This window comes from Sinocyclocheilus grahami, unplaced genomic scaffold (genome assembly GCF_001515645.1).
Source record: "Sinocyclocheilus grahami isolate Dianchi unplaced genomic scaffold, SAMN03320097.WGS_v1.1 scaffold164.1, whole genome shotgun sequence".
NCBI lineage: Eukaryota > Metazoa > Chordata > Actinopteri > Cypriniformes > Cyprinidae > Sinocyclocheilus > Sinocyclocheilus grahami.
In genome coordinates, this window is record NW_015505343.1 from 469039 (window position 1) to 485077 (window position 16039).

The following is a 16039-nucleotide window of genomic DNA, read 5'->3' on the forward strand; positions in this document are numbered from 1 at the left end:
AATTAATGACAGAATTTCCATTTTTGGGTGAACTATCCCTAAAAAGTAGTAGTTGGTTTTCAGAACATTATAGGCGGTTTCTCGTTTGTCCAGACTCATTTAACTGGCTGACCAACTGGATGAGTGACGAGCTGAGCTTGTGCAGCACCTACAGGCCAGGTTTGCTATGCTTGCGGCGAGAATGCATGTGCATTACTGTTGCACACAAACGGCGAGAGACAGCACATATGAGAAGGAGGGAAAAAGTAACAACAAAGAATGTGAAACCTTCTGAGGGGGCGGAAGAATCCCTTGTCTTGTCTACAGAAATGTGAGAGAGGGAACAAATGAATGAGAAGGGAGAGGATTCATTTTTCGAAAAGAGTGGAAACAAAACCTGTGGAAGATGAGCAGAAAACAAGACAGAGTGTGTGAACGCAGAATCTTCCAGCCACAAAACCAATCCGCTATTCCTCTGTCAGGAAGATGAAATGCAGAGGCGCTCTGTACTGTTTCACCAGGATGTGAGGTAAATCTATACCTCAGACTCTCTCCGGTATCCTTCTGTATTGAGGGAAAAGAGAGTTTTGATGAAGGGTGGTTTGCTGTTTGGGCAGTAAATACAGCAAGTAATTAGCTTCTGTAGAAGTGGAGTAACCCTAACGATTACTCCCAGTATGTGCCATGGACATGAATGATACTTTCCCTGATTCATTTATCTAGACTGTGGAAGCCTGCCACAGTTTCATAGTGAACCAGATTTTTTTTTTACACTTCTCATAATAACAAAAAAGATCTCTAGCATTGTTTTGCACCACTGTTTTTTGTCAAAACAGTTATCAATCGAACTAAAAACGTAAACTCAATGGCTTCGGGCACTTAAATTGCAGTAAATAGACTGCAATAGTTGTGCTGCATGTTTCAGAGTGAAGCGAGGCACCATGTTCTTTTGCACGAGAGCAGATCCAATGTTTTGAGTTTAATGTGCATTTGGGAATGCAACATGTGCCAGTTACAGAGTTATTTTCACCTTTTCACATCATTTTCAAAATTTTTGTGGACAGAATTTGAAAAAATAAAATAAAAGCTTGATAGTTTAGCACTTACAATTAAGACATAAGTATTGCAGTTTTACCACTGTGGAAAAATATATAAACAATGCTCAAAAAATATTATTATTATGTTATTATTATTATTACTATTATTATTTATTTTACAGAGCACTTGCATTACAATAGTACAATATTTAAAATCAATGCAAAGTCATTTTTTAGTTTGGTCACTGAAAGAGGTCTGAGCTCTTAATATCATGCTCGAAGTGCACCAGATCGATGCATTTGTAAAATGTACAAAATTAAATCACAATTATTAATCACGACTATTGTCATTTTTTTTTTATTTCATCTGAATTATTGACTGTATTACACTTTTATTTGAGCAGAATATCTCAATAGTATGGAAGCCCGTTTCTGCCACTGAATAAAAAATAAATTAAAAAAAGGGAATTGCGACTTTTTTTCTCAGAATTGTGTGATATAAACTCACAATTGCAATTTTGAGGGGGGAAAAAAAGACTGATATGTTCTCAGAATTGCGAGTTTATATCACACAATTCTGAGTTAAAAAGTCATAATTGAGAGATATAAACTCGCAATTCTGAGAAATAAAGTCAGAACTGTGAGTTTATATCTCTCAATTATGACTTTTTAACTCAGAATTGTGTGATATAAAAAAAAAGGAGAAAAAAAGTCAGAATTGTGAGATAAAAAGTCGCAGTTACCTCTTTTATTTTTTATTCAGTGGCGGAAACGGGCTTTCATACAATAGAGATCGCTAACCACCAACTTACACATTTGCCAGTGTTTTCAGCTCATTAGAGCTTTTTCAGTAATGTGCACATGCCAGGTTGGGAAGATTGAGTAACCACTAGGCAAATGTATCATTTTTGTGTTTTGCTTGTGGAGTCTAGTAACCATTGCAAGATAATGCAAAAGTCAAATCACAATGAAAAGTCGACGATTATGCTTAACAAACCAAGAGAAGCAAAAAATGTAATCACGATTAAAATACTGTTTACCACACAGCACTATAATATAAAAAAAATTATAGTGGTGCTCAACAGAGTTCAACATTTACAAAGAGTTTCCTACTATCAGTTTGCTATGGAAAAAGATTATACCAGAGATTTTAGCAGAAATATGTAGGCGATACATAGGTGTAAGCTAACAATGCAAAACTATAACAGCCATATTAAAATATATAATATACACAAATATTGAATAACATAGCAACATAATTAATATACTGCCATATATTATGTATTTTAGAGAAATTAACTGTTATTTAATGACTGACACTGAGTGACCCTGTTAACGTTATGTTGCATCATTCAGCTTTAATTTTGAGGCCTCGTTCTTCCCCGTTCACAGTTTCCGAAGTGCAGAGGGTATATTATTTAAAAGTTTTCTGTTTCAGGTATGGTAGTGTCTGTTCATCGAGTTTACTGATGCTTTTCATAGAAAAGAGGAGAAAGCAACAAAAAGTGATTCGAAATGAAAGAAAAGTCTCCTGGCGAGACGTTTAAAATGCATACTTTGGCACGCCTGACATGGTAAATAAAGAGAGAATAGCCAAGCTTAATTAAGTAGCTTACTCAAGGTCTATAAAAAAAGCCACAACATTATGCAAATAGAATGGAGGCTAGATCGAACTGAGCCGGTTGTGAAGAGGAAGGCAACTAAACAATTAGAGCCAATAAAAGTAAAGTGGAAATGAAAGATTAAATGGATATTTAAGATGGCAATAAAGACATAATTGCTGAGAACTTTGTGATGAGCCAGTAGAGGCAACTATCATACTACGAGACAGACTGAGTGCATATAAAACATGAAGACGTGCTTGACTTGCGATATCCTTGTGTATCTATGGCGCTGTACAATGTTAAACAAACTACTCAAAAATGTTTGCACACTGCAGTACTTAACAAACGTCACAAGATTATGCATTACTTGTAAACATATTTATATGACATATCTTTACAGTAATAAACTAAAGAGGTATTCACAAGCTGCATTTGCAGTCATTGACTCAAACCACTCTGATTCAAACTAATTTTCATTAGTATCATTTTAAAAATAAAATTCCTGTCTCTCCTTCATGTCATTCCAAATCAGCATGACAACATTTTTAGGCAGAAAATAATTTAAATCACATCTAACTAAAGAGCTGTTCACAAGCTGCATTTGCAGTCATTTATTCAAACCAGGGGTTGAAGGACTTCTGATTTTTTTAAGTCAAATTTTATGGGATGAAAGTCGATTCGAATTCGACTAGTCGCTGATGACGTCATTAATGAACAAATAAGTCTGGAGCTGTGATAAACACCTTGTGCAGCTATGGCATATGACACAGCACTGCCCACATCGCTACTGCTCCTATAACAGCTCATTTTCATCAGTTCCTTTGTCTTTGGGTCGTTATATTTCTCACAGATTTCTGCTCGTTCTAAATCAGATCCAGATAAAGTAGCACAGTAAAGATTACATTCATATGAATGCATTAGTGAGTGCGATTGCGTGTGTGAATTAATTCTACCTGGCAGCATCTCAGTAGTGAAGCTGTGGGAGTTAGTTATTAAGAAATATATGCTTGAACTTTTCAGTTTCTAAGCTATTTTATTGAGAAATCACAGAACAGTGCTGACAATACATTTCCGCTCTGAATGATTCTGTGTGCGTGATGTACGAGCTACTGTTACTGATGTACGTTACAGTGCAGCAGCGCATTAGATTAGAACGGCGATTAACTTACCTGTACAATAAGCTGTTTAAAATGTGCATTCTTCTGTTCAATTCCGAGCACCCAGTAATATAATCACACATGTCTTTTGTGAGTATGCATTTATTTGTCATTTTAACTGTTTGGAAACGGAGCGTAAATGTTGAAGTCCTTCAAAGATTTCTTATCCTGTTGCGCCCTCTATAGGATCAGCGACTAGTCGACGTCAAGCTTAATGAGGGATGGCAGAGCATTGAAGTCGACTAGTCGGTGCAACCCCTAATTCAAACCAGTTTGATTCATTGATCTAAACCAGTTTAATTCATAAATATTTTCATTAGTATAATTTGAAATATAAAATTCATTTCTCACCTTCTTGTCATTCTATTTTAGGTGAAAAATCTTTAAAATCACGTCATTAAAATACAAACAAATATATATATATATATATATATATATATATATATATATATATATATATATATATATATATATATATATATATATATAATACTACCAAATCGTTACTAGGAAAGGGAGGTGAAATATTAGCTACACTAGCTTCAACCTACTCTGTGTGTGTGTGTGTGTGTGTGTGTGTGTGTGTGTGTGTGTGTGTGTCATAATGCGCTTGAATAGCAACAGAACCTCTGCATCTGTCTTGAAATCTGTCTGTCACTTCAAATAACCACTTCCTGCTAAGAGAGAAAATTAGGGGAAAGGGGCTGAAAACAGGCAAGGAGAAATGAGAAAAGAATGTAGAGGTGCTACTGATGGCATAGCTTGAGAAAGAGAAAGAGAGAGAGAAAGCAAGCAAGAGCGATGCGGGGCGGGCTACAGATTGGGGGGTCAGGCTAAGCTGTAATAGACTGAAGCTCAAATGAATGAGTCTGTCAGGTTGAGCCCAGGCCTTGACTGACTGCTCCTTTCAACCCGCCAGCAGCCCAACATCCAACCCAGAGGCTCCTCCATGCAAGACGACTTCCCTAATGATGATGCACGACTCTCGGTGCCACGGGCCCTTGAGGTGGTGGTGGTGGGGGATTTCTTTGTGAGCCAACTCAAGCTTCTGGGGAATGAGAAGCCGCGACCACCTGAATTGCAAACAAGCAGCCGAACCTCTGTCACAGTCGTTTCAATGGGCTAAAGAAAGAAAGGTGGGGGGAAAGAGTGAAATGGATGCTGGCGGTTCGAGAAAATCGATTGCGAAAATTAATAAGTGAATTCCCCGCAGCACACCGGGCGCCTCAAACATCTCAATCTCCTTCCTCACCTCTTTCTTCTATTTCTCTCCTCTGAGCGAGAGGGAGATGAATTCGAAACACCTCCCACACTCCTTCAGACGGTTCCACCGATACATTGACAAAAGAGCTGAATTTCAAAGACACTCAGCATCCATGTCTATGGAGACCGTGGCCCTCGTTTTGTAAGGTTAGTCAAATCCACATCCTACAACGTGGGTGTCATTTTCTAGTTTTTTTTTTTCTCTCTGCAGTCCTTTTTTATTGTGTGCTATATTCAATAATCTCCCCTTGACTCCTGAATCCACTTTTAACTCAAACAAAAATCCCCAATAAAAAAAACACACAAGTTTATAGATCAGCGCAGTTTACTGGAGTTAAGAGGCACTTAGGAGCTGGGTATATGCGGATGAGTTCTTGAAAAGTACCTGCTCTTGACGCTCAAGCCATCGGTCCACCATGGGATGGCTGGCACTGAGGGAGGAGCGAGCGTTTTCTCTCTGAAACTGGGTGGCCCAGGGGACAACATCACGAGGCAGGCTGCGATAAGCTTCCAGACCCTTACCCTGGAAAGCACAATGAAGGTGATGAAAGAGGATGTTTACACCTGGTTTCTTCACCCAAAATGTACAATTCTGTAATTTACCCACCCTCGTTAGAAAACTAAAACTCTATAACTCTTCAACATAGGCTCACTGGAAAAGCATGCCTCTACCTACATTTTGGCAAAACAATTCACTATATTTTCCAGTTTAAATGAACACCAACAACTTTAATTCCTATGCAAATGATGAGAAATGGGGCAGATTATCGATTTATATACACTTATTTTCACATGGTTCCTTGCACAATACTACATTATGACCAGGGTTTGAAATTAACACCCGCCAAATGCGGGTAAAAATCAGCTGTGGTGGGTAACACTGTCAAATCACTAGCCAATTTGGCAGGTTACTTTTCGTAAGTTATGTTCACTCATTAATTTCTTGGGGAAGTTAATGCAAGCCAAATCTGCGCAGGTTTAGCTCAAATATTGAACTCGTGAGACATCATGACATTATCGAATATATTGCAAGAAGTGCGTTCTTTCATTGCATGATTCAGTCTATTAATATGCATTAAGAATGATCACATAATTCAAGATAAGGGGGCAGAAAAAGTATACATTTATATCAATTCGTATAGTTAATCAATTTCACACGAAGTGTGCCGTTTTTTCTTTAAAAAATCAGCATGGTTACAAATGTGATATTGATTTTCTACAACAGTTCAATAAACAATAAGTTAATATCAAGAGACTTACGTTTTATTTAGACTTACATACAACATATTGGTTGTTTGTGCACTATTTCTGCGCTATATATTCTGCGCCAACAAAAAACATTTAAAACACAGTCACTGTGCGTTTTGCATCTCGTTCCTGAATGAATCAACCTTTTAAATGATTCGGTTCAGTCGCAATGACTCACTTAACAGTGACTTGCTGCCACCTACTGGTGGTTTTAATTGGTTTAATTTTACATTTAGAGTATCTTTTCATTTTTAAAATAATTTAAAATATCACTATTCAACATTTCATGTTTAAAATATCAAAAAATTATTTATGCATTTGTAACTGCAGGCTAAAGCATTCCATTTCCCTCTAAGCTGCATTAACATGTGTAAATACATCTAAATGCCACTTCATGCAACTTCTGCAAAGATGAATTTTATTGATACTAATTTAATTTGTTTAGTAACAGCCTAAATGTAGTATTATTGTAATTGACTGATTAAATGTAATAATTTTACTCAAAAGATGGTGTACACTTTTAGAAAAAAATGGCTTTATAAAGGTAAAAATGCGCATATAATGTAAAAATCAATTTAAACTTATTGGAAAAGATTAATTTATATCGCTGCTGTGAACTGACCACACAGAATATGAAGAATATCAAAAACTTTAGGAGTCAGCTGTCCACAGTATCCTTAAGATATCAGCACAATAACACACTCACCAAAATATCGTCTAATTATCTTTATCGATAAAATCCCAGAAAATATTGAGACATTATTTTTTGTCAATATCACACACCCCTAGTACTGACACAAAATAAATTTCAACGATCGCTTTGTCACATCCAGTGTAGACAGCCTCAAACTGTTGGTTTATGTCTGTCTTTTTTTCTGGCTGGTAGAAGTTATGAATAGCTGGTAACTTAAAAATTTAGTAGCCAAATTGGCTGGTGAGTGAAAAAGTTCATTTAAATCCCTGGTTATGACCTAAAACACTTTTACCATAGTGCATGATTTGAAAACAAATACATTTTCATGTTTGCATCACATAACCAACTCCATATACGTATATACCTTCTGTGAAATAGTAAAATTGCTCGGTAGTCGACCCGGTACAGCATTATATTTGCATTTTGCTCACATATGGATCCTGTGAAACATGAATAACTAGAAGCAAAATAAAATGGTATGGTAGCTACACCAAATGTGCTTTTATCTCACAATTGCTTTTGTTAACACTATTAGTTTATGGTAGGGTTTAGTCTATTATTTTCAAAAGTGATAGAGCATTAAGCTTTTAGCTCCACTTATTGGACATTTCATTTCCAAAATGCTGTGATATGTACTGTACAACAACCATTGCTACTTTCACATTCATTAGTTCCTGGGAAAACCGAATAAACTTTTAGCACCACTCACTGGACATTTCACTTTAAAAGTGCTGTAAAACGTGCAAGAAGCAACTTAATGTAATTTTGCAGAAATGTCACCAGAAGCATTTTTTTTCTTCCTGTGAGCCTGGGTTGACTTACTTTCTCCTGTGGGGCACAAAAGAAGCACATTGTAGTCCAAACAACATTGGCCCAATACACGTTCATTATATGGGAAAAACAAAACTTTTTTCCCCCTTTTTTTAAGAAACTACTTTAGCAATTAAAAAAGCTTAGTTATTACACAAATTGGGTTTTAATAACATTGATACCAGTTTACCTAAATATGTAGTGTCTAATACAGTAATACCTTACTGAAACTGTTCTCCAGATTAGAGTCACTGTGCTTAGGGAAGCTCATCTTGGATCAGAGCCCCGCAATGATATCATTCAGGCCACCTAAATTTAGAGGGCACGCTAATTTCATTTCTCACTAATAAGGAGCTCCATTACAAGCTACTAATTCACACCGTTTCTAATGTTGCGCTGCATGTTTTCACAGAGGTGAAATCAAACGCCCTCTAGCAATGGCGCTCAAGTCAAATCTCAATTTGAAGAGTTTTTAGAGCAAACCTAAAACAGGTTATCCTGTGACACAGGGGGGGCCTTTAGCCTAGAAAGCCTACTGAGCACCATTGCTCTTGGCTAAAGACCTAGTCTGAGGAATGAGGAAGAAGAAAAAGAGTTTCCTGTTATAGCATGAGCCAGTTCACAAACGGACACCAGACAAAAGCGATTGTATACGGTGAAGTGATTTTGATGTTCCTGCATGGTAAATTATCTATATAGATAATTCTGACAGCAGGGCAAAGATGAGGAGGAAGAGATACAGCGAGGAACATGAAGACCAGCAGGTTAAAGGCCCAAAGGATGGTGAAGAATATATAAGGTCAGCCTTATGAATCGAGACTTCCCGTGGAGCATGTTGTAGTGATTGAGGCATATACCCTACCTGGGCAAAGCATCCAAATGCAGCAGGAGGCCTACAGGTTTCTACAAGTTCAGGAAGAGATACTGAGAGACAGATGTTATGCTCCATAAGAGAAAATGTCCATGAAGACCAAACATTACTTTATAAAAACATGGCACAGGCTACATTCTGGTCAATATGGAGGATTTAATCTTAGATTTCATTCTAGGGGTCAATGACATGAATAACAATTTTGTTAAAAATATTATAAGTATTTGTAAAAAAAAAAAAAATCATACCGTAGGAAAACATACTGTAAACAGGAAATGACATCATAGAGGGGACTTCTGCAGACCCTAATGACTGTGTGGTTAAGAAGTCAATAAGTTTCTTCAAATATCAGATGATTTGCCTTTTTATTATACAGCAAGGTTAGTTCAGGTTGTTAAACGTCATGTAGTCAAAGCTCCAAAAATAATACATGATATTTGCAAAAATAAACAACCTAACCCTTAAATTCTTTATTTATTCATTTATTTAATTCTACTTTTACTTTGATGGTTACACCACATGTTATTTAAACTGAAAATTTTTGAAACCAACATGAATACAGAGAAAATTTCTGAGAACTTGGCTCATGCATTTTAAATTGTTTATTTAAAAGATATGTTTTTTGTTTGTTTGTTTTGCTTTAATTTATTTTGGACAGTCATTGACACATAGACCAGCAAGTCTTGACTTTTTTTTTAATCAGGAGATTCAAAAGTTGAAATACAGTATATACAGGAAAAGCCATAGAGTTTTGGAGAATGACAGTTCTCTGCATATATAAGCCTGAAGGCAAAATGCAGAAATAATACATTTCTCCTCAGCGCCTGCTATTCTTACTTCAAGGTGAGCTAACACCTTTATGTTAATTTCACCAATTCACTGGTACTAAAATAGAGTGCATTTATATGCACTGTCGCTTATCGTCATGTGACAGTATCAACCAAAAACAGACCTTCCAAGCACCTCAAGCTTTTCTCATGACATCCCAAAAACAACAATCAAGAAATAAATGATCCGGTGCAGAACGAAAGGTAAAAATAACAGCTTAATTCTTCTGCTCTGCTAAAATGAGAGTGTGGTGTTTGGATTATGGAAGAAACCGACAAGCAAAGTGCTTTTAAACAGGATTACTAGTGAACGCCATGAGATGTGCTAATCTCATCGCGGGTTGCGGTGTCACATTCTGAGTACTCCATCTTTTCTCGCTCCCTCCCCTTTCCCCCCTCTTTTAATTTGGAATATTGCCGTTTCAAAGCACCGAAGGCTTGTCATTGCTGCAAAAGAGCAGCCATTTTGCAAAGATAATTGACCTCTTTTTCATTGGCTGCCCCAGGGAAGCTAGGGAGGAAAACACAGAATGTGCCTCTTTTTGATTCATTTAAAGCCAAAGGCACTGACCATCGCAATGAGGCCCGAATCAAGAGGGAAGCAACAAACAAAGGACGCAGATCCCAATCTTCTAACAGCGAAGATATATGCTTCCATAACCAAGAGAGTTCCAGGGTCAACAACAAACAGTGGCAAAAGGCATTGAGAGAATCTCAAGATGAATGAGACGAGATGGAGCAAAGGTGAAGTCACTTCTTAGAAGTTGCCCTAAAAATGCTCCAATTGGTGCATCGGTTTGTGAAAACATAATGGAAAAATAATGTCCTCATAAGAATTTCCAAAAGTACATAAACAAATCTACATGTATCAAATTAAAGTAGTTATGAACACTGCAATGAAAAAGCTTTGGATGGATGGATGGATGGATGGGTAGGAAAACGATATATGGATGGATAAGTAGAACAATGGGTGGAAAGATGGATGGATGGACGGACGTATGTATAATGAGAACAATAAATGGATGGATGGATTGATGGATGTATAAGTAGAACGATGGATGGATGGAGGATGGATAGATATTACTCCACATTTATTGAGGTAATTCACTTAAGAAATTAGAAATGTGTGTGTGTGTGAAAATAAAAATGTAAAGAAATGCCTAACTGATACTGTGATATTAAGAACTGACCTTTCGCTCTAGGCTGTTGGTTCCGCTGGTGTTGTTGGCTTTCAGAAAGCCTGCTGTGGTGGACCATCGTGTGGGGTTCTTACGAGACGTTTCCTCTGGCTGCAGCTGGGCATCGGGCAGGCCAGCCAGAGCTGGATCACTGCTGCGGCGTACATGCAAGGGCATGGCTGAAACAGAGATGAGAGGGGTCTTGTTAACAGCATATTTTCTCACTTTCTTCACTACGGTACAGTTAGACATCCTTCCCACATGGCCACAGATAACAAACACAGCACTTCAGCTGAGTTTCCTTGATTTCCTACAGAAAGACCCTTTTCAGTCCCACAAAAGTGTGACAGGGACACAGTAGTACATTTCTGTCTGACACAAAGCCAGTTCCATTGAGCCTTGCAAAGAAAGGCAGTGGCAATAGGACCATTTAGCTGGGCTTGTTCTGTGACGCGTGCACCGCACACGCTTTTGAAAGAGATGGGCGAGAAGAGCCAGAGGTGTCCCTGTGCTGCTGCGCTGTAATGGGTTTGAACTGCAGTGCAGATGGGGGGGGATTAGTCAGATACCAGTTCACACTTCCTGTCTCACACAGCTCAGATCGCAGCCGCTCTGGATTCAAGGGTTCTGTGCCTGTGGTCATCTACAGAGCAGACTTATTTCTACACCTTTCTATATGTTTCTGTAACACTTCTTATTAAGCATCTATGTTTAAAGAATTAAATTAAAAATGTCTGATAAGAAAAGATTGAATATTCTTCTGAGTAACTGTAACCACAAAATGGTACTTGCCAATAAAAGAGAATCGTATTTTAATCGTGATCACAATTTCTGCTTCTCTCGATTTATTAAGCATAATCAACTGCTATATTTGTAATACAGTCATTTGCACTGTTTGCTGCAACTAAATCTGAGTGTAAACCACTTACATTTTCCACAGATTCAGGATCTGCTGTTGCTAGCTCAAAAGATGTGTTTAGGCCTCCATTTCTAATTTCCGATAAGTTACTGGAGTAGCAAGAAGGCAGCATGACTGGGCAAGCTGCACCCACAGTTAATACTGACTAACATGTTTTAGACACATTATTGCCAGTTAATTTGCCTGTTGTTGCTCCACCTACAAAAGTAGTTGAAAAGAACACAGCAGAACTACTGCAATACACAATAATGGCGCTCCTGAATAAATCAGCCATTTCATTCAACAAAATGGTTGAATGGATGATCATTTGAGGGCTTCTCAATCCTGAAAGGCCATTTTAATTTGAAAGATCCTTGGAAGACAGTCTTTGTTTCGCATCCTTCATTCAGCATGTTTTAAAGCATTCATCAAGTTTATCCTTCGCATCCTCCAATCATCCACAAACCTTTCCACACATTTAAAATTGAGTGTTTAGCCTAGAAACTTCATAAGGACTGGTCTAGATAGGACTTCCATTTGAGAATCACCCATTTGTTTTGTTCCTGAATGAATCAGCACTTACAGTATATACAAGTCATCCAAAACAAATGATTTAAATGACTCAACTCTTTGTTTCGTTCCTAAATAAATCAATGTTTTTCAACCAATCAAGACACGTTTTTCCATTCCACTGTGCTACTTTTTCATTGATTTTCTATGTAAGCTCAAACAAATCAGTTGAACAAATGATTAAAATGACTCGCTCACAATGACGCTCGCTTGTCGCCACCTACTGGCATAACAATGTAACCTGCAGAAATCAATGAAGATTCTATAAAGAACACGCAGACAGACAAGAGTGATACACTTTGTTGGACCCTCAGCACTCTTGGAATGCTACTCGATCAGACTCGAGGAATATTTGAAACATTTATGCTGCATTAAAGAAAACAGTTCACCCATAAATGAAAACTCTGTCACCCTCAGGTCATTTCAAACCTTCTTGATTTGTTTTATTCTGTGGAATACAAAAAGTGAATTTTTGAAGAATATCCTGCCACACTTGTTAATATGATGAGAGTACAGTAAGTAAATCTATCCCTTACAGTAGGTCAACTATCCATTTAAGAATATCTTCATAATACATTATGCATGTTTCATATAAAGCGCTTCGTTTTATGAACATCATACAAAATATCAAACCAGTTCAGAGTAAATTAGCCACAGTCAGTGGCACATTAGACCTGAGGGAAAAAATTAACACCCCCAGGAAGTCTTTTCCCTGACAGAGCACATTTGTTTCCCTTGTTAGGCTCTGTACCATGTTTTAGCTGTAGCCAACGCAATGAGTGTCGACAAGCAGATTTACTGTTAGTGTCTTGCCACCTGGCAGAAGCTCTGAGCGCTCTGAGCGGTTGAAATTTCTCAGCTCTCTGGTCTCCGGGTTTATGAGTTGCTACGGGTGTATGTGGTACATCCATAATTATGCAAATGTCCCAGCAACCACCTGTCATCCCTCGACAACGTCCTGCCGCAGCATATGCCCATATTGCGACTACCATCTGATACCGTGCGCATGCATATGCAGCTCACAGGAAGTCCTAATTTTACAGACGTAGATGTTTCGGTCAGGCCACAATTCGCAACATGCAGTCTCAATGAAAACATAACTGTGAAATCCGAATAGCCTGAGGCCGTACAAAAACACTCCGCAGACCAAGGGAGGCCCTATTATTCAATTACGAACTGAACTCAATAATTATTTTTAATACACTTCCTTTTGTCAGTGGTCAGTTCACATTCGGTTCACGGTTCTTCGCTCAGTCGAAGCGTAACTGTATAACTCTTACCTATGTCTGGTATTACATTCAATAATTAGCGTAAGGCCAAGATGGCTGAAAACGCACAGAGATGGGTCTCAAGAAAGAAAAAAAAAGATCAAATGACATCCAAATACATCGTTTCAGTATCCGTAAAATCACATTACATATTACTAATGTCAAACAAGCAATAACAAGAAGTGACATGCGGATTTCAGATAATGGGAGCGGGAACTAATGAGGCTTTCAGAGAAGCAAGAAACAAAATCAAAAACAATGTTTTATTGAATGCGACATGGTTGTTGAAGTCAGCCAGATCGCATCTGATCAGCAATGTCAGGAATCTGTGCAGAAGTACAAGAGAAGCCAAAATATGTCTGTGGAAAGTCAGGAAATGCTCCAATCGTCAACAAATATTTTATATCATGTTGATGATCAGGCCTGAATGAATTCACATGGAACCTCATATTTTTCGGCCCAATATTTGGTTCACTTTTTTTTTTTAGTATACCAACGTTTCTAATTTGAACACATATGCGATTTTAAACAATGGATTTCTTTGAATATATTCAGGGAGCAGGTGGTTGCTCATCTGATGCATGTGTTCATATTCTTGTTTGATTTTGATAAGAACCTAATCACAAAATCTTTGAAGAGAATCAAACCACATGCTCGTCTGCAACATGTCGCATTATTATACTAATTTGGATAAATACCTTTCCTTTCCCCCACTTACTCATGATTTCCTGCTAAATTAGTCTTTAACTACTCACACGCAAAGACAAAAATATCTGTGTCTTAAGCCAAAACTTTGTAATTTAATTCCTCTATCAATACACAAACCATCTGAAGCATCCAGCAACTTTCTCATGCACAAACAAATGATACTCGGGTGGAAATCACATGAGTTTAAAATATCTCTGCATATTTTAATATGAGAATATTTCTGCATATTTTTAAACAATGAGGGCATGGATTGCAGAAAGCATGTGATGCTGCTCCCACAATATTGCTTTTGTTGAACAGCCCATCTAGTGAGTACACACAGAAGACACACAACCCCGTTTTATCCCTTTCTCGCGCCACTCCAGCCAATATGGGCTCCTAATGTGTGATCGGATTAGCTTTCCTCCACCAGAAATTGGCTTCCTCTGCGTTTAATAACCAAGGCGACCACTTAAAGGCCTGTACCCATCGATCTCAGGTGTGTTAGGGGTATGGCTAGGGCCTCTAATGAGACCAAGGACCAATTTCAGCTCTCCATGGAGGATTATGAATAGAGGGGGAAACACAGGCCCGCAAATAAGCTAGACACCAAAGATGGGGTTCAACTCACCAGGGACACCCTCTCAGATATCATATTTACATCTCTAATCCATCGCCTCTCGTTGAGGGCCACGCGGTGGAGATTTGTGGATTATTCCATAATTATGAGAGAATATGCACTGGTTTCTCTACACAAAGCCATGGTTCACAATTGTCAAAATCGGTGAGATGGCACTCTCTTGAAACACAAATAAGACTCTGAGATACGCTATCTTTTGCATCGTAAGACACCCACAATATCATCTCCAACTTTAACTAGTTCCTCTATAAACCTTGTGTTTTCTGCTTCGCTGAGTTGGCACTAATAACATGAAATTTACTTCTGACTTTTCAAACACAGGGCTCTCCAATATATTACTTACTGCTTCCAATCATTTAAATTGCCCGTGTGTCCATTTTGTCCTTGCGGGCCGGTTACCTGCCAAAGGAAAGTGTCCCTGACTGGCTGCCAGTAGTGGGTAATGGAGAAGACGGGGAACGCTGAGGAATACTGATAAGGCTGTGGACGAGGAGGCAGTGATGAGCTGAAACAGGTAGGCCGAGGCTGTAATTCCAGTTTCATCTTTTTTCCCCCCATTCTATCGCCTTTCATATGCTGCAAATGAAATGATTGGCCAAAGCAGGCATAATTTTACGGATTTCTTTGGATATTACAAATACGACCTTGGTTTTCTGATGGATAAATATTATAAAGTTTCAAGGACTGACCAGCGTCTGAACGGTTAGCGGGCTGAGTAGTCTAATTGAATGGGCTGGGTTAATAAAATATTAAATAATGTCTTTGCTGGAACTCTTTTTAAAGAGTCAAGTGTCAGCAGAGCATCCATATTGATATCTCTGGAGGTTTTGCCTGGGACCTCTTTCAACTATATCTCAACCTACATTTGCATTTGCTACCAGGGTAAAAAACGTCTTCCTAAAGGAGCTAGCTTAGCTTTCAAGTAGGGGGAAATAGCCTGGAAAATGTTCAAAAATGAATATCTTGGAATTGGTTCAAAAAGGAAGAGACCTCAGATGACTGTCGCCCACTGATCGGCAGGGCAACTCTCAATTTAGAAACAGCTAATCTTGATTAGCCTCAATGGGGCCGGGCTTCGGTTTTTGTACATGCTGTGGGTTTTTCTCTCTTGGGAAGAAAGTAGGAGGACTGTAGGGACATACTGGGAGGATTCTGAGGCAGATGTAGAGAAAGAGCGAGTGTCCTGCTTGAGTGCTGGAGCATTGCGTCTGGGCAGTGTCCTTGCGGTTTGACATGGTGGAACGTGAAAGGATTCAGGCTGTTGACAGACGGGTGAAAGGGGTGATAAGAAATAAAGAGTGAAAAAAT

General features: G+C 38.3%; 1 protein-coding gene across 1 annotated transcript in view; it reads right to left on the reverse strand.

Annotated features, from left to right (window-relative positions):
* The window catches only part of pard3aa (par-3 family cell polarity regulator alpha, a), a 515464-nt gene that overhangs the window by 309841 nt on the left and 189584 nt on the right, over positions 1–16039 (reverse strand). The window contains exons 4-5 of the mRNA XM_016282712.1: positions 10681–10847; positions 5426–5563 (exon numbers count right to left, since the gene is read on the reverse strand). Of these exons, the coding sequence (XP_016138198.1) occupies positions 5426–5563; positions 10681–10847 (305 nt within the window). The remainder of the gene's footprint in view (positions 1–5425; positions 5564–10680; positions 10848–16039) is intronic.